This window comes from Plecotus auritus (assembly GCF_963455305.1).
Source record: "Plecotus auritus genome assembly, chromosome: 1".
NCBI classification, from domain to species: Eukaryota; Metazoa; Chordata; class Mammalia; order Chiroptera; family Vespertilionidae; genus Plecotus; species Plecotus auritus.
The window spans coordinates 57031578-57058033 of record NC_137770.1 but is presented as its reverse complement, the minus strand read 5'-3'; the positions used below and the strand labels follow the sequence as shown (position 1 = coordinate 57058033).

Below are 26456 nucleotides of genomic sequence, written 5' to 3'. Positions count from 1 at the left end.
CTGCCCCACCAACCTAGTGCACAGCCCACAGCACCTCTTCCTGCCCCACCAACATAGTGCACAGCCCACAGCACCACTTCTTCCCCCACCAACCTAGTGCACAGCCCACAGCACCACTTCTTCCCCCACCAACCTAGTGTACAGCCCACAGCACCACTTCCTGCCCCACCAACCTAGTGTACAGCCCACAGCACCACTTCCTCCCCCACCAACCTAGTGTACAGCCCACAGCACCACTTCTTCCCCCACCAACCTAGTGTACAGCCCACAGCACCACTTCCTGCCCCACCAACCTAGTGCACAGCCCACAGCACCACTTCCTGCCCCACCAACATAGTGCACAGCCCACAGCACCACTTCTTCCCCCACCAACCTAGTGCACAGCCCACAGCACCACTTCCTGCCCCACCAACCTAGTGTACAGCCCACAGCACCACTTCCTGCCCCACCAACATAGTGCACAGCCCACAGCACCACTTCTTCCCCCACCAACCTAGTGCACAGCCCACAGCACCACTTCCTGCCTCCACCAAACCCCACTCCGGCATAAAGGCAGATCTGTGATTGAGGTGTCCCACTCTCTGTGTGGTCGCCTTCACAGCTGGACCATGGGTCAGGGCACAGGTGCACTTAGAAGTCTTATTCCTGTTTCTCAGCCAGAACAGGTTATATTCCCTAAGAGGAACTAAACTTGGTATATCTACAGATAAGGTTAGATTTTGGTGTCTCTCATCCTGCCATTTAAGAAAATCAGTTAGACTCACTCATTAAACAAACAGGGATTTCTGCTTTCGGGTGTATATTTCCCTGCCTTGTTCTTTGGCTCACAGCAGCATTTCCCAGAGCAGGGTCCCCAGACCACCTGCATCAGAACCACTCCAGGAGCCTGTTAAAAATGCAGAGCCTGGGCCCCAGCACACATCTACTAAGTCAGAATCTCTGAGGGGTCCCCAGGTAGGCACGTTCAGCACGCCCTCCCCAGACTGCAGGCACTTTCTGTGCAGGCGCGTGTTGTGCACGGACATACATGCACAACGCGTGTGCATGCACCGTGAACTTGAGAAGCCCTTATGCAGAGCATTCTAATAATGCTTCTCATCTTCCACGCTTGTGTCCTTGGTTTGTAAAATGCTGAGGTTCACGGCTTTCTTTCCTTTCCCTTGACAGTGACACATATTTTATAGCTTGGGCTCTTGTGTCTCAGGGGAGCCTGAATGAGGAAGGGAAAGGACGGGGCAAGTGAAACAGATGGAGTTAGCTGAGCAGGCGGAACTGAGAGAAACAGCCTTCTCTGACCCAGAGTCAGAGGCCAGCCGGTCAGGTAACCTGCAGAGGGAGCCCTCTCCACAGCTCTCCCTGGGGGAGCACGCAGAGGCTCCCCAGCCCTCCGTGCAGCTTGTTTTAGGAGGTGCTCCCTCCTGTCTCTACTCCTCTCAGAGGTGGCAGGGAGATGGCAGGGACCGAAGCTGCATGGAGTTTGCAGGCTGTGAGGCAGACAGTTCCTTCCACACGCAGGATTAGCTGGGGTTTCTAGGACTGTATTAAATGAGAAGGAAGAGTGAGGCCGGGACAAGGCAGGTTCTTTATATGAAGTGTTTCCTACCACTCAAGGTTAGTTAAGGAAAAGAGAGCATGTTTGAAGGGCAAGCAGGGACAAAGAAGCATATAACTGAGCAAGATGAAGTGTGTCTCATCAAAGAGCTCTGCTTCCTAATTACTGTTTAACTGCCTGGGAAGGCCAATTCACTACGTATAGTGCCTATAAGATGAGTCGAGCGCTGTTTTTCAGTATCTTGGCCCACTGTTCTGGGTGGTTCTGACACAGCCAGACTGTCTCCTGGACCATCTTTCTAGCAGGGGGAATGTTTCTGATAGGAGCAGACTGGACCTGGACTTCACAGCCTGAATCCCGGGAGGATGCTTGACCATGACGAGGGTCCAGGCCAAGCCTGGGATTACAGCCATCAGCCAGCGCTTACTTATTACAAGTATAGTTCATGCACATGATTCACCCTGTTGACGACCTGTCACAGGAAAGTCGATGTGAGCAGCATTCCCAGAGCCAGTGACTGTTCCAACCTTTCAGAGTGGGGAGCCCAAACCCAGGGGCGGGAAGCAAAACGACAAATGGAAGCAGAAAGCAAGGCCATGTGCAGGCTAAGAAGAGACACCTGGAGTATGTGAGGACTGTATAAAAGCTGAGGAGCACCAATGGCTGAGCAAAGAGCATCCAGACTGGCTCTGGATTCTGGCTGTAAAGCAAGTGAGAGGTGCTGAAGCCAGAAGCAAAGGTTTAAGCAGGAGTGGTTCCTCCCTGGCATCACCAGAGACAGCACAGAAGTTGGTGATACTAGTTGGAATTTAGGAAAAATTCTGCCACACTTCCAAAGTAAGATATTTATTAAGAAAAAGGAGGATCACCTGCATAGCACTCATCTACAGTACTTGATCAATAATGATGAGAGCAGCTAACATTTTCTGAAGGTTGGCCAGACACTCTGTTGGATGTTTGGCATACTTAATGCTAACATTAATCCTCACAGCAACCCTTTGGGGCAGGTACTATAATTATACCCATTTTATAGATGAGGAAACTGAGGCTTAGTAAGATTAAGTAACTTGCCTAAGGTTGCACAGGTATTAAATGCTACAGCCAGGATACACATCTGAGCAGTGTTATTCTAAAAAGTCTCCTCTTTGCCTCAAAGTTACACCTACTTTATGGTTTGATGGATAGGGGCTGGAAATGACCAATTAAAGTATCTTAACACATTACGGACCAGGATTGGTAGTTTTATTGCTAGCTTTGCCCAGTGGCCAGATAAGTTTCTATTGAACGAGTACAAAAAATGTTTTACATAAATGTTAAAGGCACGCTTTAAAATTAAATACCCATTGCATTTGAAGTTATTTATTAGATGTTCTTATAAGCTAATATCTTTTAAAAGTATGATACTTTGTAAAACACTGTGTAATATGAAGCGAGAATTCTCGTGATCCGTCCACAATGTGTTAAGCATACAGCCCTTCTGCATTAGTCTTATGGGTTCACTGCACTTTCCCTCCAAATCACACTTATTTCTCCCACAGTGTCTTTACTTACTCCTCTCACACTGCCACCAACGCTGAAAAAATATTTCCCTCTCTTCAGCTACCTAAATGTTCCTCTCCTTTAAAGGCCAATTCCAATTGTTACAATTGATCATATCTGAAGGCTTCCCAGACTTCTTCAGCTCACTGTGTTGTATATTTCATTTACCCAATATGATCTTAAGTACCTTAATGAGCTGCATCTTCCCCCACAGATCAAGCACTGTGCTTTGCTCAATATTTGTTAGAAGATTGGCTATGAACTGAGCATTTGCTCAAAAAAATAATAATAAAGATGCATTCAGTAATGGCAGAGGGCAGGACATGAAAAATGTTTCCTCTTGTGAGTCACAGGATTTAGAAAACATGGGTCCAGCTCTTTTCAAAACAAAAGGTTTTTTTTGCTTGGGAAGGTAGATGTCACCTCAGGAAGACCCTGGCTATCATTAATTCTCCAAATGCTACCCAAAAAGTCCATTTACATATGAAGCCTGCAAACAAAATCCCTCTTGAGTCTAGATTTCCTCTGCTTCAGTCCCATTTTTCAGGTCCTTAGCATCTCAGGACTCTGTCGTGTTCCTGTGCCTGTGGAGTCCTTATGCCTGCCACCTCTCCCCCCCCCCGCCCCCCTCCCGTGCTTTCTTGGCTGATCTTATGGAAACTAAGTGCATTTGGAGCCACTGAATCCCAGGTTCAAATCTCAGATCTGCCATTTACTGGCTGTATGACTTGTGCAAGCTACATAACTCCTCTAACCCTTCGTTCTCCCTCTAAACTATCTGTAATATAAAGACAAGTATTTATCCTAAAGGATCATTGTGAAAATTGAATCAGACAACATTAGGATACAAGTTAGCATAGAGCCAAACACAGATAAGGCATTTAACTAATGGTATCATTACTGTTACTGCAAATTCCTTCTAGCGGGTCGTCTTCTTATGATCTCTGCCCAAGCATCCTCTTGTGCCATGAATCTTGGCCTTAAACACTCTGGGATCTCCTCAGCTCCCACAGAATGCCCCTGGAAGCCCTTTGAGATTGGGATTAAACCACTCATTCATGCTAGGCACTAACGCTGCGTTTCCAGACTCAAAGAACCTACAGGTGCTGAGCAGGTGAGTGAATCAGGTGTGTGTAAAATGAATGACAACCAATACTCAGGTCCCACGAGCAGCAGGAGGGGTGGGGAAATGGCGAACTGCAGAGCTCACAGCTGCAGCAGTTCTATAGGGAGAAGGAAATAAGCAAGGAATCTAGATTTATTTAGAGCCTCCTCGTTGTTGAATGGACGGTAAAGATTTTTAAATGTGAGGCAAAACAAACATTGCCAGCCACCCTCGTCCCTGGGCTAGCAGTTGGTGACCTTTGTTTTAAACACTCCAAACTTGGTTTGGTCCCTGGCTAGTCTATATTTGTTGTACCTTCACACTTTTGTTCTTGCTATTCTCTCTGCCTGGAATGCCTGCTCCTAAAAAACTCTCTGACCCCATCAGGTGAGATTAATTGGTTCTGCCTCTATACTTACAAGATGTTTTACATACTTCTCTAATGGCCCTTATAATATGGCATTGCCGGTACATTAACTTTTCCCCATTCCCACCTCAGATGAGAGAATTGTGTTTGTTCATCTTTGTAACATGCAGCACAGAGCTTAGCTTACAGTGGTGTATGTTCAAGCAAATGCTTGTTTAATGAATAAGGGAATGGGAGTCCTCTTCTATGCTAAGAACCAGCTTCTTTGGACACTTACATTTCTCTCCCATTTCCAGACATCTTGAATCCCCCAAAGGGGCTCTGGGCATTTAAGGCATTGTAACAATTGATCCTGAAAGAAGAAAACAGTGCTACTGTTAGTGTGAATTCTGCTCACACAGAAATAATCCCACGGGCATGATACCTCTTTTGTAAGTTTTATTTTTATTTCCTTTGTTTCAGATGGAAAATTTATAATTCACTTTGATTTCCTGATCTAGCCAGTAAAGAATGCATCCCCTCTCAGGGTGACATTTGCTGCTTTGGGCCTTCCCCATCCTTCCAGAGGACACATGTGTACTTCACCCAGGCTCTGGAGAATGGCAAGGCCCCCGTACCACCCCTGGAATGTGTTATGGCCAGAATGATGACACAGATGGATCTTACCAAACAGTCCCAGCTTGCATTGCAGAAGACACTGTGAGGGCCTTGTTGATGTCATTGGTAAAGACAGCGGCTACGAGTCCAAAGTCGGAGTTATTGGCTCTTTCGATAACTTCATCCATAGTCTTAAACCGCAGAATTTCCTGAACAGGGCCAAAGATCTGCAACAAGATAGTTTGCCTCAACATCATTGCTATGCCATTCCTTCGCCTGCTCTCCACATTTCAAAGAAAGTGTTCTCTACCTTCATCATTTAAATAACTAGAGGCCTGATGCACAAAATTTATGCATGGGGGAGTGTCCCTCAGCCCAGCCTGCATCCTTTCCAATCCAGGACCCCTTGGGGGATGTCTGACTGCCAGTTTAGGCCCAATCCCGGGGATCGGGCCTAAACCAGCAGTCAGACATCCCTCTCACAATCTGGGACCGCTGGCTCCTAACCGCTCACCTGCCTGCCTGCCTGATCAGCCTTAACTGCCTCTGCTTGCCAGCCTGATCACCCCTAACTGTCCCCCCTGCCGACCTGGTCACTCTTTACTGCCCCCCCCCCCCGCCAGCCTGTTCGCCCCCAATTGCCCACCCCCACCAGCCTGGTTGCCCCTCCATGCCTCCCCCCACCAGCCTGGTCACCCCCAACTTCCCCCTCCCCCGCCTGCCTGGTTGCCCCCAACTGTCCCCCTGCCAGCCTGGTCGCTCCTCACAGCCTGCTGTTCAGTTGTTTGGTCGCCCCTCACTGCCCCTCGCAGCCTGCTGTTCGCCCGTTGTGTGAGGGCATCCCAGCCAATTTGCATATTGCCCTTTTATTAGTATAGATGTTTACGTTCAGCAGCACAAAACTGGAAAATATCCCAAACTTTGCAGAAATAGATTACCAGGAGTCTATCCTTAGAGTGTGTTTGATGCCCCACGCTCCACCCTCCCTGGTGTCACTTGGTCCCACTGTGTGTACTTCAGCTGTGTACTCTGAGCCCGGGCAGAGCCGAAGAAGCACTGTTCTGGCTGCTGGCTGACCTGCGTGGTCCCTCTGCTGTATTACCGTGAGGATGCCTGGATGCCTTTCCTTTCGTACTTAACAGCCTAGTGACCCCACAACTGATTATTCTGTTGGCTAATAAAAATTGCAGTCATACAATATGTCACCTACCTTCCCTGTCTTTTTAACTTTTTTCTTGAAACAGAGATTTGTGTAGCCATGTTTATTGCTATAGTACAATATATACAAAATAGAAAACGCTAATATCATTGTACTAGAAATGCTCTGGAAAACATGCCAAAATGTTAGAATCCTGTATTTGATACCTCCTCCTTGGCAATGCGCATGTCATCAGTCACGTTGGAAAACACCGTGGGCTCGATGAAAAACCCCTTCCGGCCCAGCCCCTTGCCTCCACACTCCAGCTTGGCGCCCTCAGCCACACCGCTCTGGATGAGCTCCAGGATCTTGTTGTACTGCTTCTTATCAATCTACAGACAAAATTGCCAAGTGACTCCAAGTAAAATCTTCCATGAAAACAGAAATAAGCATGTTCTCAGGAATCATTTGTGTTTTTAAAAAGCTTCATCATATCTAGTCAAATCATATGGAATACTATTATTTAAACATTTTTTATCCATGGAAAATGGCAATTTGTTTGGTTCAAACAAATATATCAAGAATTCCAATAAATGAACAGCTCTGATGATACCACTAAATCAGATATACCAGTTTAATGTTTAAACAACGTTTCTAAGTGATGGAGACACTGGTGAATTGATTATTCACTGTGTGGAGGAAAATGGACTTCTATAGCCAAAATGAAGAGTTTAACAAGTTGTACTGTTACTAAAAAGATGAAAACAAGAGATGAGCTAATGCATCCTCTTTACCTCAAATCCTATTGGGATAAATTTTTAATGGAATGTTCCACCTTTAGAGAAAAGGGTTAAGTTTAAAGAGTGAGGCCTAGCTTCCTACTCCATAAAATAAGGTCAGTCTTGCTTTCCAAAAGTTATAGGCTTATCACGCAATTATTATGGTAAGTAATATAAAAACTAACATTCTCCTGAGTTTCAAATGCTCAGCTAGAACATCAATATTCTCTCAAATGGCCCCAACACTGAGAAGGTGTTGATTCTTATTAGGAAAACCCAGGCTCTAGTGGCCCAGATGAGATCTGGTCCATGCATTCTTTACAAATTCTCAGCCTCTATCTACAGTTTAAAACCAGAACTCCATCTGGAAATACACCTTGATGACTGTGGAAAGCCTGCAGCGCTAAGGAGAGCAGGCTGCGGGACTTTTGTGGCCTCCCCATCCACCACACGAGGTACTCAGAGTGAGCGACAACCGTAAGGTCTTCATGTCCAAACATTCACAATCTACAAATGGTCTCCCCAAGAGCAGCAGGGTGGTGGAGAGAGCCCTTTGCAGCTGAGAAAAGGATAAATGGCTTCTGATAATGAGAGAGGCCCAGCCTCCTTGACTGTGGCCTCTGCAAGGATGTCTGAAGTTCGTGGTCAGGGCTGGGACTGGGTTCTCATGGCAAGATCTACCTTGTCATGACTAGGTCTTCCTTTAGGGCTGAGCGACTCCAACTTACCCCCAAAGTTGACAGTATCCTTAAGGCAACTCTAATCCTTTTGTTTTCCAGAAATAAAATTTAGAAATGGAAAGAGAATCTAAGACATAAGCAATGCCCCACCAGCCACACTTCCAGCTGTGAAGGTGAGGCAGAAGAGTGAGGAGGCAGCGGGATAAAGGAAGGTGGTGCTTTGCTGGGTCCCACTAAGTGACCAGTTTCTGTGCTCACCAGGGATAAAGTAAAGAAAGGATCCGGCCGGTATGGTTCAGTGGTAGAACATCGACCATGAACCAGGAGTTCACAGTTCAATTCCTGGTCGGGATGTATGCCTGGATTGTGGCTTGATCCCCAGTGCAGAAGGCAACTGATCAAAGCTTCTCTCTCACATAGATGTTTTTATCTCTCCTTCTCTCTTTCTCTCTCAAATCAATATTTTTTTTAAATGTTAAGAAAGGGATGGTTCATGATTTCTCTACCTGGGGTCCCTGCTCAGTGGTGGGGTCAAAGGGACTCCCCACTATGCGCCTCTTGGCCCGCTCCACGCTTCTCCTCACGAACTCCTCGTAGATGGACTCCTCCACAAAGATGCGTGAGCCCGCAGTGCAGCACTGGCCTTGGTTGAAGAACACACCCTGGTGAGCCTGCTCCACTGCGTGGTCCACTGCAAGAGGAAAGGCACGTTCCAGCACTGCCTCACCTGTGAGGGGCCATCCGCGAGCCGCCCCTCCCCTCACAGCCCAGGCAGTGTCAGGCTGCCCACAGGACACAGGGCGAGTAACTCTGAGAGCACTGGACTGAGAACGCAACTTAGTTGTGGTTCTAATAGACCCTGATGTTACTGGCTGTGTTAACTTGGGCATCTTCACCTCTTTGAGTCCCAAAGCCCAATTCGCAGGGGTTGGCAGATAACGTAATGGTATGAATCTGCCAGATAGTAAAACAATGTGAGGGGTGCTGGGAAGGAAAGCCACCACATTTGGCTATTGCTATGCATGGATATAAGCCCATGATTGCCACATTTCCAATTTTAAGGAAAAATAGAAATCAATACTTTTAATGTACAGTTTTCATTTTTTTAAGCACTGTGAAATATCTAGACTATAAACATAGTTAGACTGGCATTTGGCCTGTGATTACCAATGTGCAACCCCTAAAATATAAGGCTTTGTGGCTGTTATGTTTAATTAGTATTTTGGTGAATTTAACTGTAACAGCAATGGCTTTTCTTTGAAGACATCACATTTCCTCTATTTTTACAGGGATTTGTATAATAGCCTGTGATAGCTCTTTCATTTCCATCTCTTATATTTCAAGATAGAATTAAATCTGGTGTGTGCTAGCTGCTAAATGACTGAATCAATCCATCAACATCACGTCAATGAAGTGCCTACTCCGCAGGAGGATTTAGCTGTAAGAATTCTGATCCCCTGGCATCCTATCTAATAAAAGAATAATATGCAAATTGACCATCACTCCAACACACAAGATGGCTGCCCCTATGTGGTCAAAGATGGCTTCCCCCATGTGAACACAAGATGGCTGCCACAAGATGGCCAGCAGGGGAGGGCAGTTGGGAGGGACCAGGCCTGCAAGAGAGGGCAGTTGGGGGCGATCAAGCCTGCAGGGGAGGGCAGTTAGGGGTGACCAGGCCGGCAGAGGAGGGAAGTTGGGGGCGACCGGGCCTGCAGGGAAGGGCAGTTGGGGGGAACCCAGGCCTGCAGGGGAGAGTAGTTGGGGGGGGGGGGGACCAGGCCTGCAGGGGAGGACAGTTAGGGGTGACCAGGCCTGCAGGGGAAGGCAGTTAGGGGCAAACAGGCTGGCAGGGGAGCAGTTAGGCATCAATCAGGCTGGCAGGGGAGTGGTTAGGGGGTGATCAGGCTGGCAGGCAGAAGCGGTTAGGGGCAATCAGGAAGGCAGGCAGGCGAGCAGTTGGGAGCCAGCAGTCCTGGATTGTGAGAGGGATGTCCAACTGCCCATTTAGGCCCAATCTCGAGGGGTCCCAGATTGGAGAGGGTGCAGGGTGGGCTGAGGGACACCGCCCCCCGCGCACAAATTTCGTGCACCAGGCCTCTAGCCTAGTATAAACCTGAAGCTGAACTCCTTGCACATTCCCAGCTGGGGCTGGAATGCAAGCAATCTGCTTCCTGTTCTCCCCAGCGGTGAAAGTGGGGAAGCAGCTCTGCCGGGCAGGATGTGGGGAAGGAAAAGGATGGCTGAAAGAGACTGGGAATGTCATTCCCTGGACTGTTTTTCAAAACAGAGAGACCACACCTGTGCAGAGTGAACCAGACAGTATCCTGCCTGGAGACATGGGGCTCCCTAGGCTACTGCTTCAAGCCTCCCTAAAGCCCCACTGCCAAGGTGTAATCACCTCCAATTTGGGTCTATTCACACAGAGCTGACCACTGTGTGTTGTCATCCTGACTGAGTGTCATGGGAGCAACAGAAAGGGGTTGGGCTGACCAAACAGAGGAGAGGCTGTGGGTTTGGAAAAATATTGGCTAGTGAAGAATTTTCTAAATGACCTACAAAGCCACCAGGCACACTTGAGAAGTTTCAGACTTCTTGAAACTAGGCAGGGAGGTTATATTTCAGGTGTTCAGATCGCAGCACATTGGTCTTTCTAGTATATAGCGCTGACCGAGCCTTCACCCCTTCCACCCTATTCTACACATCACAAGGTCAAAATGGCTTATTAGTGTCTAGAAAACAAATCCTATTCAGTTCCACATTGATAAGTGCTCTTTTCCTATATTAAACTGTTTTCCCCTCGAAGGAAGAGTCCAGATTCTTCTTGAGTGCCCCTTAGCATTAAAGATCTTTTTCTCAGTGTCCTGTCAAGAGCTAAAGGAGTTCATCACAGTATTACATGAAATGTTGAAGGGTATTACTTAAGAAGAAGATGAAGAAAAGGAAGGAAAAAAAATGATCAAGATTATGAACAATAAAATGGCAATAAATACACACCTATCAGCAATTGAATCCAAAAATCAAAGTAATTGAACAAAATAAACTGATGAATAAAATGCAAACAGAAGCATGGACACATGGAACAAACTGATGAATCTCAGAGGGAAGCGGGGATGAGGGTAGGGGTGGGGGTGAGATTAACAGGGAACTTATATGCATATATGCATTACCTATGAACACAGATCATACAGTGGTGGTGAAGGCCTGGGGCAGGGCAGGAACCGGGTGGAGGGGGGCAATGGAGGGAAAAAAGGGGGACATTTGTAATACTGTCAACACTGAAGTTTTTTGTGTGTGTTTTAAGGGAGATAGGAGAGATCACTGAAGGGCATGTGCCGGAACACATATGAGGCCTGTGGTTGACTTACAATCAGCATCTGCAAAAATAATATTGGGACTTTTCCCTCCAAGTTCCAGAGTTACTCGCTTCAAATTACTTCTTCCAGCTGCTTCTTGGATAAGCTTTCCAACCTGAAAGGAAATGGAGAGAGGTTTTGCACACTGTGCATTGAGATAGTCAGTGGCCTGAGCCAGCTCCGGGCAACAGTGGCAGGCAGCAGAAATGGACCCTGCAAAGCAAACCCACCCACTGATGACACAGGAACAGCTCCTGGGGTCAACTTGTGTGGACAAGATACAAGTTAGTGCCTCGGCGACTAGGAAGCTGTCAGCTCCTTCAGAATCTGCCTCAGCTAGAAAGAGCTCTTTTGCCCATAGGGATGCCCAGGGGAGGGCATCCCTCATCCATCCACTGAGGGCTGGGGTATACAGGCCTGCTCTCTCAGCCCACCGCAGGCCAACTCCGCAAGACCATATATGCTCAGCCAGGCCACCTATGGTTGGCTGAGGACGTCAGGCCTGCACTGCAGCTTGGCTTCCCCTGTGTCCACTCCCCTTCAGCAGGGAAACCTGATAAACAGCCTGCATGCCAAACTCCACCTCAGGGTCTTCTGGAGAACCTGACCAGTAACGGCGCCGCTCTCCTGGAGGGCAGAGGTCACTTTATGGAAAGCACTGAGCCACCATGTAGGCAGTTTGCTCTAGTTGAGATGAGAAATGCTACCTGTGCCTGGATCCACCAAAAATTAAGTATTTTGAAAGCCTGGAGAAGAGAAATGCTGAATTTATGTTGGATTCCTCCAGCCACTTGTGAAGATCCTCAAGCAGGAATAGTAATTCCTCGAGCAGTGTTGAGTCACGGCTAAGAGCAGAGGCTCTGGGGCCTGAGTTTCTTTTACTGATTCTATCACTTATTGTTTGATCTTGGAAAATTTATTTAGCTTCTCTGAGCCTCGGGGTTCCCTCCTCTGTAAATGAAGCTAAAAACAGTATCCGGTGGGTGGGTGGGAAGAGATCAACCAAAGAACTTGTATGCATGCATGGACACAGACAACAGGGTGGTGAAGGCCTGGGTCGGCAGGCGGGGCTGAGTTAGAAGGGGTCAATGGGGGGATGGGAGGGGGGAAGGGGACATCTATCATACTTTCAACAATAAAGATTATTTTTTCCAAAAAAAATCAATGGAAAAAAATAGCACAGTATCTGCCTCAGAATTTAGTTGTCTGAGGATTAAGTGATGTAAAATATCTGGGCCTGAGAACCCATGTGCAGGCGTGGGGAGCCAGGGCCCCTCTCCCTCCACCTCTAGTGCAGAGAAGGAGGTGATGGTGCGGGAGGGCCCCAGACCATTCACAGCAGGTCTCGTCCTGCATCTCCAGCCTGTCCATGGACATCCACTGTTTTGGGAATGCTGTGGAAGGTCTGGGGACCTCCCCCACCATCCCCTCCTCCTCTGGATTAGCTGGCTTAAATGCTTTGTGGTTGTGGTATAACTCCACCTCATGGCAAAAGTTTTAGAACATACACTCTTCTTCTGAGGAAACCCAACCTTGGGGAACAAACAGAGATGTCTCTGAAAAAGGTAAAATTAGAGTCTCTTTGTTCGTGGAACAATGTTAGTTAACAAGGGGTTGAGAAACGCCTACATCTGACCCTAAAGATGAATGGGCACACGTCAGCCCACCAGCCACATTGCTCCTTCCCTGCCTTGCCAGCTTGTCTCTTCTGCGACAAGGTAAACTCCCCATGAAGACGGGCTAACAAAGGCTCCGTTCTCAGGCAGACATACTCTGTCTCTTTCAAGAAGAAAAGACGAGTACATGAAGGAAAGGAGGATCGGCCCTCTGTTCCAGGGACCATCAGCGGGTGGGAACCATGACAGAGGCCTGAGGCCTCGCAGGAGAGGGAAGCAGCACCCACAGGCAGCTGGGTAGCAGCATCAGGGGCATCCCCAGGAGGCTGTGTCTACAGCTGCCTGTTCTGAGGGATTTCAGTGTGTGTGGCTCTCTCTGCCCTGAAGAAACCATATTAATTGATGGGGACTCATTTCAAAGTCCAGAAAGATAGACTAGTGCTTTCTCAGAGGAAATCATCACTGCAGTCATGAATGTCGTGACTCGTTGTATTAAAAAACTAACATTTATTGAGTTAATGTTACACATTTACACGCATTCACTCATTTAAGACTCTCAAAGCCCCTAAAAAGTAGGTACTAACTCATTTCAAAGGTGAGAAAACTCAAGAATTAGACATCAATGGATGTTACCTGGTTACCCAACTGGCTCCGGCAGAACCTGTTGGACTCTATGAAGGCTGGATCCAGAGCACAAGTGTGGCTCTCGCCCTCTCCTTCCCTCTCTTCCCCCAACACTCTGCCCTGGCTGCCTGCCTTTCTGTGCATACTGAGCAGCTAATGTGTATCTCCTCCTCCCCTAAATCTCATCCTCAAACTCCAAACTGATTTCAAAGTGAGTAGAAATTTCACCTTTCGTAGACACAAATGATGATCTTAAATATTCTGCCTTCAGATAGACATTTTTAAAAATAAGCAAAAGCCAAAAATCATGGATTTTATACAGTGTCAGACATTAAATAAGTATTTGGAGTTGGTAAAGAGAGTGTTGGCCTAGCGGGCATTATGTTCTGTTAGCCCTACTCCCTGACCTTCCTCAAACCCTCTGTGGGTTGATATGTATGTATTTTTTTGCCACTATGATTAATTTCATGGCTACAGTAACTACACAAAATCTTGCTCAGTCTATGGTCATCAGTGAAGAATACCTAAGCATAATTTTTCCTGTGTCAATGCTTTGCTAGCCTTTCCTTAGAAACCAAATTCATGCTAAACACTACAAGGCAAATCTCAGATGAATAATGAATGTCTCCTTTTCATCTTTGGAAGAAGGTCAAGTTGTAGCCCAGCCTCAGGAAAGAACTGGATGTATTAGGCGAGGAAAGAACCACTTCCATCTGGAGTGGCCGCAGAATAGGATACCCATCTCCTTCATTCAGACACATATTTCTGGCCCTCCTCCTGTATGTCAGGTGCAATGTTGGGCACAGTCCCTAGCAACAAGGAACTCCCAGCTAAGAGATCTCCCATGTAAACCTAGCAGGTGCTCAATAAGTGCAGTTTTGCAGTCCACTTAAAGGAAAATCTGAGTGTGACTTAATATTAGATCTGAACAGATGAAATATGGTTCTGCAGCACTTCGTTGTAAGCCAGAGTCAGACCTCTCTGGCCCTTTCCCATAGAATGGCCAGGATGCAATAACCTTCATTAATTATGGGATCAAGTATCATGTGCCTTCCCATGACATGCTCAGTTTCCAGGTCAGACTCTTTGGAGAATATATTGCTACTCATGAATCCTCCCTGCCAGTGGAGCGAGAGAGGTTAAGTGACCCCAAACAGGAGGCACGCCTCATTATCATTACCACGAGGGGGAAGAGGCCATGGAAGGAGAACAGATGCAACTCAAAGCAGGGGATTCTTAATAGGAAAGAGTAATGTTTAAAAACAGTAAGTTCAAGTGAGAACTGACTCTGTGTCTGCTTACAAAACATGATAGGTCTTATGCAAACCAACCTAAACTATTACTTACACAAATACCATGCAAAGGTTTCCCAAATTAAAATCTAGGGGGTTAGAAAGTCTAAGAACAAATGAAATACTGACATCAAACCAAGGCCTTGGATCCACTAGGCCACCTAAGATGGAAAAGTAATAAATAAGCGTCCTTGGGGATAGGTGCTACACTGGTCATACTGAACCCTTTCATACGTGATCAGAAGGTGGAAGAACGTGGTGGGATAGATGAGGCTGCAAGGACGCTCAGGTCTTCTGAGTGGTTAAGTCAATAGGGACGGACCAGAAAACCAAGCCCTATTCTGATCAAACGGCAATCTGTGCGGTGAAACAGATAAACATATAGTTTGGGAAACATACAGTATGGGAAGATAGATTAAACTGGATAAAGGCATAGAGACCAAAATTTGAGTTCATCGTTATCTTTTATCCCCAATCAGCAAAGCTATCACAATATACTCTTCGTATACTTCCTGCCCTATCTCTGACGACCTGGCTGATTATAACCATGCTCAGGTTTGTGGACTACAGTTTGGCCCAGAGCAGTTGGAAGACCCACGTACTACAAACTCTGGCTTGGCCCCTAAGTCACCTTCAGTTTGGGAAAGCCACTTCAGCCCCCTGGGCCTCCGTTTCTTCACCTGACAAATGAAGGCACGAGCCAAGCAGTTAATCTGTCCCTTCGGTCTCCGGGTTGTTGGAAGTTAAGCAAAGACCCAGAGGGCCCCTGCAGCCCTGCTCGTTCGGAGTCTGTCCCCCATTCTTCTGCATCCCTCCAACCTGTGGAGCAGAGGTAGTTTTTCATGGAAGCACTGCGGCTGCACTGAATGGGAGAAAAATCTGACCTTTTTTTCATTTTTCACATAGAGCTTATTATGGAAAAGTGACCGTGTTCCTATCGTGTGGTTTCCTAACTTCACACTCCCTGCAGCGTCTCTCAGCTGTATCCATGTACCCCAAACAGGCAAGGGCAGGGCACCCGGGCTCCCCCACACATAATGGAACTGGGTTAATTCTCAGCAGGAATGTTGGCACAGATCAACTCTGACTCCCATCCTGGTTTTGAATAGTCCTCCAGATTGATATCAGGAGCATCGCTGGACAAGCCACAATGTGCCAGAATCATGTTCACAGCAATGCACAGGGTAGGAAATGCGACTTGGCATTTTGCACGGAAAGTAATTTGTTACACAGGATAAAAGAGAACGCGATGGCTCTCCCTGCCCTTTATTCAAGGCTGCTTCTCCCTGAACAGAGTTCCTAAAGTTGGGTGAACTTTTTCTTTTTATTAATTACCCATATCGGGATGGGTTTCTTCTCAAAGGTATTTCTTTTTCTTGATTAATTACTTGTGCATATTAGGGTGAATTCCTTCTCAGAGATACCCCACCCTTTTTAAGAATAAAAAATCCTCTAGTCAAGAGCTCAATAAACTGGTTGAAGATGCCTGCTTTCAGCAATATGTTTTCATTTCTTAAACCTCCTTTCTTAGTTTTATTGTGCTCACTGGTTCTAACTAGGATGGGAATAGAAATGCCAAAAATGTGTGTTATTGGATATTTCTTGTCTCTGTGAAATATTCAGAAATAACAGGCTAAATCAATCTGTTTGATTTCTACCTGAGAGTAACAGGACTGAGGCATCTAAATATCAATTTAAGTGGTAACAGCAATTTCAAAACTTCATTTGTGAAATTCACATTATGAAAACCAATAAAGCCACTAACGACATGTGCAGCCTCTTTCCCACCATTCCCACCACCACAGCCCCATCACTCCGCCACATGAAACCACCTGCCCTTCCCAGAAGGTGCCTGTCTCCGTGTAAGCTGCTTCATCTGAAATCCTTTCCTCCCCCGTTTACTTGATACACCGAGTTCTTCAGGCCTACCACCTGTCACCTCGCCAGAAACACTAGCTTTCCACACCCACCTCCCCCGGGTTTAGGTGTCCACGTTCCACTGGCTGGTCCCACATAACTCACACCATTTTCATTTAATAGCTGTCTTCCCCACTAGGATGAACGTGTGGGCAGAGGGACCACACACACACACACACACACACTTTTCAACATGAGATGAGCCAATGGGCCAGACATGACAGCTGCTCTTGAGGTCTCTGAAAATCAGAGAACATGCCGTCTTTAGATAAACAGAAGTGAGAGGCTGGGACACAGGACACCTACTTCCAAGGCTTATCTTTGCCACAGCCAGCAGCATGAGTTGTAGCTTTTCTCTTCTCACTTACCTTTGGCTTAAATTTCTGCATCTTTCATGAAGGGCAGATATTTGTGGTCCTGACTCCACTCCACATTGGAGTCCCCGCACTAAAAATCTTTTCTATGTCTGGGCTCTGCTTTCAGAGAGTCTGATCTTTGTCCAGAATGGGGCACACAGGCATGCGTTGGGTATTTTTCTTCAATCTCAAGAGCATGTCAATGTGTTGCTGGGGTTCAGAACCATGAGATTAAAGACTCTTTAAGGACATTTCTCTCCTACTGACTCTAACCTTTCATTGTTGGTCCTAGTTTCTAATTTTTTAACATGATCATTTATTGAGCACCTATGGTGTACTGCTTGTTCTCACAAACGTTACTTTATATAATCCTCATGACAACCCTGTGAGGCAAGAATTATTGCTCCATTTTAGAGCTGAAACAAACAAACAAACCACAACTCAGAGAGGTCAAGAAGCGACTTGCTGACAGGCACCCAGAATGGCAGAGCCATGAGTGGACTCCAAAGGCCCACACCAAGCCTTTTGCTCCACAATAGCTGCTCTCTGTGGTTCCTGCTTCTCCTCTCCAGATGTTCTCCTGGGATTAGATCCCCTCTGCCATGAGTAGAATTCTCATAGCTAAACACACTACCCACAGCTAACGAATAGACTAGATCAACTGCCTGGCACACTTAGCCATTCTTTTGTTACATGACTGTCCCTTCCTCTGTCAGATAATTTTTTTTTTTAAATCAAGATTTTGATTTTTTGGTCACTTAGATAGGAAGCAGCCTGATATACTCAAGTCAAGGTTACTTCACGTTAGTCCCACTAACTAGGCAAACTACAGGGTGGGCATCTTAGGACCCTGTTCATGCTCAGCCTGAGAGCTGAGGAGAGAATCCTGCATCCAGTCACAGAATCAGCTAGCAGGCAGAGACTACAGCATCCCTTTTCTCACTCTTCAGTACTCAAGTTTAGATTACATCATCGAAGGAGAAAAGGGAGAAAGCTAATCATTTAAAACATGTCCATCCAATGGTTTTGACACATCAAACTGGCATATTTGATGCAAACGCTGGATATTCACCAGTGGACTCATACAACCTTAGAGAGAGGCCCTTCATTGTTTTTTAAAAAATAGCTAAAACTGGAGCTCGCTGCTTCCCCACCTGCAAAGAGGCAGAGGCTGCACAGAAGAGAGCTGACCCGATCCATTACTCAAGCAGCAGAGAGGGTGTCCGTATCATGCAACATGACATTCATCTCACTTAGGAAATGAAAGGGGAACCCCGGCTGCGTAAGTTGGAATCAGTGATAATACAGCTGTTAGCTACAAACATTTGCTTGGCACGAATCAATCTGGACTCTCCTGTAGTTCGCTTTGATGGTCTCTCTACTATCTTGTTGACTAATGATGAAATCATGGTTTGTTAATCTAAGTGAATAAAGAAAACACCGCACAAAGCAAAACGCAAACTGTTTCCCTGTCCTTCACTGAGGCTGTTTATTGACTCTGTGTTTGTTAGAGCCCTTTCATATTCGCTTCTTAAATATTTACATGTATTGCCTATGTATTTAGCTGCATAAATAGAATTTAATTCCATCTTTAATCTGAGTGACTTTGTTTGCTTTTTAGAGGCCTTTGCTGAAGTAAATGGGAAGCAGCCATCTGAAGTGAGCATCTTGTTGCTGACTGATAGGCATTTGGTGATGTACCAATAGGTCCCTCTCCCTGGGGTTACCATAACAGGAGCCACGTTCAAATCCATATTTAAGTGACACATGCCCTCTGAAAGCATCTATACAATTTTCCATGTAGCCTACAAAATTGGAAAAGGATAAATGGATACAAAAGTAAGTAATATAAGCTGAAAAGGGGTTTGAGGATTATGTGATCATTTGGTTTGCCTATGAAAATTCTCCACCTGCCACCATTAATAGGGATAACTAGAGGCCCGGTGCACAAAATTCGTGCACTAGGGGTGTCCCTCAGCTGGGCCTGCCCCTTCTCACAGTCCGGGAGCCCTCAGGAGATGTCCTACTGACAGCTTAGTCCTGCTCAGCAGCTTGCCAGAGCCCCAGGCCAGCCCTGGGCAGCCGTCATCGTGTCCCCAACGCTGCAAGTCCTGCCCACCCGCTGTGCACGCAGCCTGCTGATCGGTCATTACTGTGATGGCATCCTGACCAATTTGCATATTACCCTATTATTAGATAGATTATAAGTTGGCTTTTATATTCTAGACAAATGCTTCTCCCTCAGGCTCTCTATTGTCTGTCAATGATATCATCCCAGAGAGGAAACTAAGAGATTCTCCAGAGGCCACAGCATTGGTTCCCATCAAAGTGAATGTAAGCCTCTCCCTAGAGAGAAATATCAATAGACTCTGTCAGGAAAATGTAGCTGAAATTTCCTCTATTCACACTGCTATAAGCCACTGCACTGCGAGTAGTCCTAATAGCAAAACACTTCACAGGGCCACCTTCCACTGCATTCTCAAATTTTCTCTTCTATTTCTTTCCTCTCTGTTCCCTCATTTAATATCTGCATCTTTGAAAATTGCATATTTAGGTCTTACTGTTCTTCCTACGAAGATAAAAACAATTCCTATGAATAAGTCAGTGAGAGAAAGATAGGTATCACATGATCTCACTCTAATTAACAAAATAAACTGATGAACAGAGTGGATCCAGAGAAATGGAAGCATGGAAGAGAGTGTGAAATCTCAGAGGGAAGGCGGGAGAGGGAGGGTGGGTGGGAGGTAATCAAATAAAGACCTTGTGTGCATATATGCATAACCCATGGACACAAACAGTGGGGTGGTGAGGGCCTGGGGCAGGGGCAGGATGGGCTGAAGGGGGTGGGTAGGGGAAAAAGGAGACCTATGTAATACTTTCAACAATAGATTAAAAAAAAAAAGAAATTCCTATGTTATGTTATACTAGAAGCCTGGTGCATAGATTCATGCACCAGTGGGGTCCCTTGGTCTGGCCTGTGCCCTCTCGCAACCCGGGACCCTTTGGGGGATGTTGGACTGCCAGTTTCAGCCCAATCCCCGTAGGCCAGGCCGAGGGACCCCACTGGTGCACGAATCTGTGCACTGGGCCTCTAGTATGCATATAAGATCTTTGGTTAATCTCTTCCTGCTCCCCTCCCTCCTTTCTTCCCTCTGAGATTCATCAGTCTGTTCCATGTTTCCATGCCTGTGTTGAGCATCTGCCCCCTGGTGGTCAGTGCACGTCATAGCTACCGGTAGAATGGTCAAATGGTCGAATGGCCGTTTAGGCTTTTATATATATATATATACTAGAGGCCCTGTGCACAAATTCATGCATGGATGGGGTCCGGCCAGCCTGCCCCGATCGGGGCCCATCAGGGCCGGGCCAGCTGGGGGAGGGGCTGCAAGAGGTTGGCTGGCTGGCCCCACCCCCAATTGGGCCAGTTGGCTGGCTGCAGTGTGTGTCATAGTGACCAATCATTCTGGTCACTTGGCTTTTATATACACTGAGTGGCCAGATTATTATGTGTTCAGAGATCATAATAATCTGGCCACTCAGTGTACTTCTCTTGAGTATCTCATTTATTTGATATTAAAGATACTATAAATCGTGCACCTGATCAGTTTTCCCCTTTGCACTGGCTGATAGAAAGCTCAGGGAAAATAGGTGGTTGACCAGCAGCAAAAGTCTAGAATACTTTTGGTACCCATTTGAGATACAAATACACTGAGTGGCCAGATTATTATACGTTCAGAGATCATCATAATCTGGGCACTCAGTGTATATAGATATAGATAAAGCTACAGTGAGATAACATTATACACCTATTAGAATGGCTTAAATTAAAAAGACTGACCATACCAAATGCTGGCAAGGATATGAAGGAGTTGGAAGTCTTTTACATTGCTGCTATGAATGTAAGCTGTACACCACTTTGGAAAACAGTTTAGCCATTTCTTAACCTAATATGATCCAGCCATTTCACATTTCATTCCTAAGTATTTACCCAAAAGAAAAGGAAATACACACATACACACACACACAAACTTGCACATGAAATATTCTTGGGAGCTTTTATTTGTAGTAGTCCTAACCTGCAAACAACCTGAATGTCCTAAATGTCCATCAATAGGAAATTACTATTGTCCATAAACAAATTATTTAGCAATAAAAAGAAATGAAGTATTAATACACGCAACAACATGAGTGAATCTTAAAATAATTGTATAAATAAAATAACTGAATAAATTAATTAAATTTTAAAATAATTAGAGCTGAAAGTGAAAGAGAACAAGCAAAGAGAAAAAAAAGAAAACAAAGAAAAACAAAAGGTAGTGAAAATAAAGAACAGATCAGAGGCCAATAAAAGAAATTACAATTGGAACTAAAAGGAGACAACATCTGAGATTACGAATCTGAACAAGAATGAAGCATTGTACTCAATATAGAAGTGGGTCAGTTCTCATTTATCTGCACAGAAGGTACAACAAATCATTGAGCTGAGGACTCACTAGGTAGGTGGGAAGGGAGGGCATTTCTGGCAAAAGAAATGGCATTTGCAGTCACAGAACTGTGAAAGTGGTTGGCAAGCACTCAGGGAAGGCTAGAGAGCAGGGGAAGGTGCAAGGGCAAGGTCATGAATCAACTTGTCCATTACCTTAAGGAGTTTTCATCCAGGCAGAGATGTCCACTCCACAGTTAGACATGGAAGTCTGGAGCTCAAAGGAGGACTAATAATTATAAATGAGCTATTTCAGCAAAATATTCTAAATGAAATATTAGTGTTCACTCACTTGTTTGATTACTTTCATATTGGTAAATAAAAAATCAAATGGATCAGTTAGGTTACTACAGGTGAAAAATCTTTTATATTGATGGTCTTAAGGAAGAAAGCGAGTTGGAGAGGGAAATGGTGGTTCATTTTTCAGAAACCAATAGTTATGGCAGAAGTAAACATTAGACCTTGTTTTAGGAATAGTGCTTTTATGCAGATAAGAGTAAGTGAACAAAAATTGCTGATGGGAAGGAAATCCAACCAGTTAAACCTGGAAGATACAATTTCCTACCAATTCGTCAGCTGAATCCCTGGGCTCCGTTGCTCAGCCTCTGTGCATAAGGGTACCGATGATGGCATTAGATCTGTGCTAAACCTGTGGGACCCTCTGGGGAACAGGACTGGAGCACAAAGGAAACAGAGAAGAGAGGGAGGAATAATTCATGAAGAACTCAATTCTATTTACCAGGAATCCGATTTATGCTCACATGCTGGGTGGAACCCTAAGTTGCTTCATTTGTAAAGTAAGGAATGATTTAAGGATATCTTCACCATTGCCTGGCACACAGGAGGATATCAATTGGATAAAACTGGAATCTTAGTTCTCAGATAATCAAAGCCATCTCTCTTTTGTAGCTAGTGAGCTCATTCCTGCCCTTCCAGGCTCTCCAGGTGCTCCAGTGCCGGGTGGGGGCGGGGGGGGGGGGCAAGGGGGGGGGGAGCAGGAAAGAGAGAAAGTGTAATTAACTACACACGGACTAAAAAAAGGCAACGGAGTTGCTATACTGCTTGTTGACGAGGTGTCATGTATAAAGTCTTAGCACTTTACAACTGCACTGTGTGAGTTAGAGCCTCTATCAGAGAAATGCAATCGAAGCAGAACTGCTCACATGGCAATTAGTTAAATTCTCCTGCATTCAGTCGGCTTTCTCCCAGATCATCAGCACTGTGTAGTTCCATAGTATGTATGCACTTTTGGAAACATTTGTAAACTTCTAATAAAATATGGGCATTTTTTTGTTGTGTCTTTGTTGAGTAATTTAAGGATATAGGGCAGCCGTGGGCAAACTACGGCCCGCGGGCCGGATCCGGCCCATTCGGCTGTTCTATCCGGCCCGCGGAGCCGAAAGAGCGGAGGGTTCTCTTGCTCTCCCTTCCGCTCCTTCACCAGCAGCAGTGTTAACATGGCAACGTCGGGAAACACGGCCACAGCTCCTTCTTCTGAGTGGGCGGGTTTATATCTGCCCATTCAGTAGAAGGAACAACCTCTCAATCTTCCAGAGGCTCCTTGTAATGCCCGCGGACGCGTCCCCCGACATCACCCTGGGAATGCGTAGACACGTTATTGTGGTGATGTAGGGAGACACGCCCCTGAGAACACAGTATCAGAGCATTAGCTAAAAAGGAGACCAACAACACTGTTCCCACTGAAGTTGATGTTTTAAAGACCAAAAACCTTTCAACCCAGTCTACATTGCCATCTACATCTACGTCCCGGGCATAATTTGGAAGTTGCAGTAAAGAAAATGTTTAATTTACTGTTTACACATTTTGTTCTTTTCTATTTGTTTTAGTTTTAAATTATTTTATTATATTTAAGTTTAATTTGAAAGGCTTTTGTACCTTTCCTTTGTTAGGCAATTTTATTTTGCCTTTGCCATCTTCAATATAAGGTATGTTATTGTGCTATGATTCCTCCATTTTTTAAAGTTTCAAATTATAATAATTAGTGTTTACATTCTTCTTGTTAAAATGTTTGAAATGAATAAAACTATTGAAATTAAAAAAAAAAAGACCGTACCCTTTTATGTAATGATGTTTACTTTGAATTTATATTAGTTCACACAAACACTCCATCCATGCTTTTGTTCCGGCCCTCCGGTCCAGTTTAAGAACCCATTGTGGCCCTCGAGTCAAAAAGTTTGCCCACCCCTGAATATTATAGGGACTGCTTTGGACCATGTCCTTGCTTTGCTAAACTGATTTTGAACTACTTTCTTTTTTCCTTCAGGTGCTTGGGAGAGAGGTTATTGCTGGAGAGGGAACTACAGACATAGCATACAATATGAGTGGTGCCTGTCAGTTTACACGACATTTTATTTTAGCACAGATGAACAAACTCGGAGCTGTATTTATTTTTCTTATATGGGCCTGGGAACATGTTCTGGAGTATGACCCAGCTACTTAAACTGTATATGTTAATGAACATAACAATCATGAGGAAACCTTGTTAAAATGAGAATTCCTGGGCCCCATTTCCAAGTGTTCTGAGAAGATCTCGAGTGGTGCTCAGGAATCTGCATTTAAATAAGCCCCTATCTTCCCCTGACTCCACCCCCTCTTTATCACTGTATGTGAGGTAGTCCTTGAAGGACAACTGAAAAACAATGGTAACTGCATTACACTTTACTGCAAAGGATTCTGTTCCCACACCAGAATTCAGTTCTGGCAAACTTAATTGAAGGAGTGGCCCCTGGACTAGGCCATAGCAAAATCATAAGCGATTCCTTAATAGGTACCAAGTGTCTTCTTTCAGCACTATCTCTAAATCCAGCACACTCAACCACTTAAAAAAAAAAAAAAAAGATTCAAAATCAGTTTATCCAAGCAAGCACCTGGGCAATCTTCCAAAAAGTGAAACAGAAGAGCAAATACAAAAACAGAAAAGCCCAAACATTTATTAGAAGACAAAAATATTTGTAAAATATTTATAAAAGCTATAAAACAAACAAAAGGAAAGTAAAACTGCCAGAGGCGAGCAGGAATTAGTTTTTGATAGGCATATTCTTTACAAATGGAAGTTTCAAATTCAACTAATATTTACTGAGTTTTTACAATGTGCCAAGCAATAGAACTGGAACTTTCAAATATATTACCTCCACTAATCCACAAGTAAGCCTTTAAGGAGTTATTCATGGTGCCTTTTAATAGCTGAAGAAATGAGAAATCAGAAAAATTAAATAATTTGTCAGGGTCCCACAGCAGGAGAGGTGGGATTTGATCCAAGGTCAGATGAACCCAGCCCCCTTCTATTATTATTTCACACTTTCCTAAACATAAATTGCTCTATGAATTTCATTTAAAAATAAACAGAAAACAATGACAACTAATATTTATTGACACTTTTCTAAGAACCACGCCCTGTTTAAACACCTTAGATAATCTAGCTTATTTCAGCCTCAAAACCCATGAATTAGGTACAATCACTATTTATCTATGGATGGAAATCTGAGGGGTGGAAATTTTTAAAAAAACATACTGTGAACAACTTCACACAATCATTATAGAGATTTAAATTATGTCTAGTTTTCTGATACGGATATGATATCTTATTTCATCTTGATTGCTTTTATGATTTGAAGACTGTGTTTGGAATTTCTTATTGAAAAAGTGACAATTTCCTCTAGTTTTTGTTGTTGCTTTTCTTTTTGGTTTTGTGTGTTTGGGTTTTTGTTGTGTGTGTGTGTGTGTGTGTGTGTGTGTGTGTGTGTGTGTGTGTGTTTAGAAAAGTATGGTATGATGAAGCATTCTTTCAAGCTTTCATTTCAGTGAAGGAATGAGGAGTACTCTATTTTCCTTTAACAGACTCTAAAGGATTGAAAAACATTAATTCACGCTGAACTACATTAAAGTTCTTAACTTCCTAATCATTTTAAATTCTATGAGGTGTCCGTTGATCATTAGATTAATTATTAACTACTCAGTGTAGTTATTACCTTTGCTTATGATAAGCCACTGGATAATTTTGTTGCTGAAAATTAATTGGGTCTGAATATAGGTGAGAGTCACATCATTTGAGGATTAGAAAGATAATTTATGAGACATAGGTATAGAGGCAAACCTAATTTCTGCACACTTCGGTGTTTCTTAAATATTAAATGCTTTCACTAGAACACTGGGATTATGTGTTTAGCAATCACTGAACATCTGGTGTCCAGCATTGGCTCAATCCACCAAGTGTCCGGGGCACTAGGAAATCAGACACACACTAACGCCTCAATATGTCCCATCTGTCATAATTTAGGTCCTTAGGGCTTTTATTTTCCATCCTCTATAAGGCTTTTCACTTCCAGAGGAAACTTTTAAAGTTACACACTGAATCAGTATCAAATCTACAGCTCTGGAATTCAAATGCCTGCTAAAAGTAGAGCTGCCTGAAATGAAAAGAAAAAGAAAACTGCATTTGTTACTGGAAGGCAACAGTGAAACCTAATCTCCCATTTTACATTCCAGGCGAATATGTATTGAGCTTTTTCAAAGTGCTGGTCCTTAATGTCAGGCATGGGAAATGATTCTGAGAATTGAACGGTACCAGTATTTGTTGATTATCTGCCAATATTAAGCAACACACTACTCACAAGGGTCCCTAGCTGGGGTTCCTCCAAGTCCTTTTGGTACTTTGGTTCCCACACCTCTACAATTTCATTTTCTCCAAAGAGAAAAGGAAATGAACCTACATTTTCCAAGTTGTGAATTTTAACAACTGTAGAATTAAGATGTAGAATTATCTTTGTCTTAAAGATTATTTTTGCATGAAGTAGCTTTTCATTTAAATTTAAATATCTTCAATTAGCAGTACTTCTCCTTTATGCACAGACACATTTAAAAGGCATGTTGAGCAAGGTAATTGTAGTTCTATCCTTCATCTTTGAAAACATCTTCGAAATCAGGAAATTTTTAAGTAAAGTGATGCAGAACTAGTATTCTCTTCCTCCACACTCCCATACACATCCCACAATATTAGTTACATATTCACAGTAACTAACATTCAATCACCTGGGT

At 44.5% G+C, this 26456-nt stretch overlaps 1 protein-coding gene across 2 annotated transcripts in view; it reads right to left on the bottom strand.

Annotated features, from left to right (window-relative positions):
• Window positions 1–26456, bottom strand: part of ALDH1A2 (aldehyde dehydrogenase 1 family member A2) — a 96155-nt gene that overhangs the window by 3461 nt on the left and 66238 nt on the right. For both annotated transcript variants that reach the window (XM_080649334.1, XM_080649335.1), the window contains exons 8-12: window positions 11126–11228; window positions 8264–8448; window positions 6526–6690; window positions 5230–5387; window positions 4841–4915 (exon numbers count right to left, since the gene is read on the bottom strand). In XM_080649334.1, the coding sequence (XP_080505460.1) occupies window positions 4841–4915; window positions 5230–5387; window positions 6526–6690; window positions 8264–8448; window positions 11126–11228 (686 nt within the window). The remainder of the gene's footprint in view (window positions 1–4840; window positions 4916–5229; window positions 5388–6525; window positions 6691–8263; window positions 8449–11125; window positions 11229–26456) is intronic.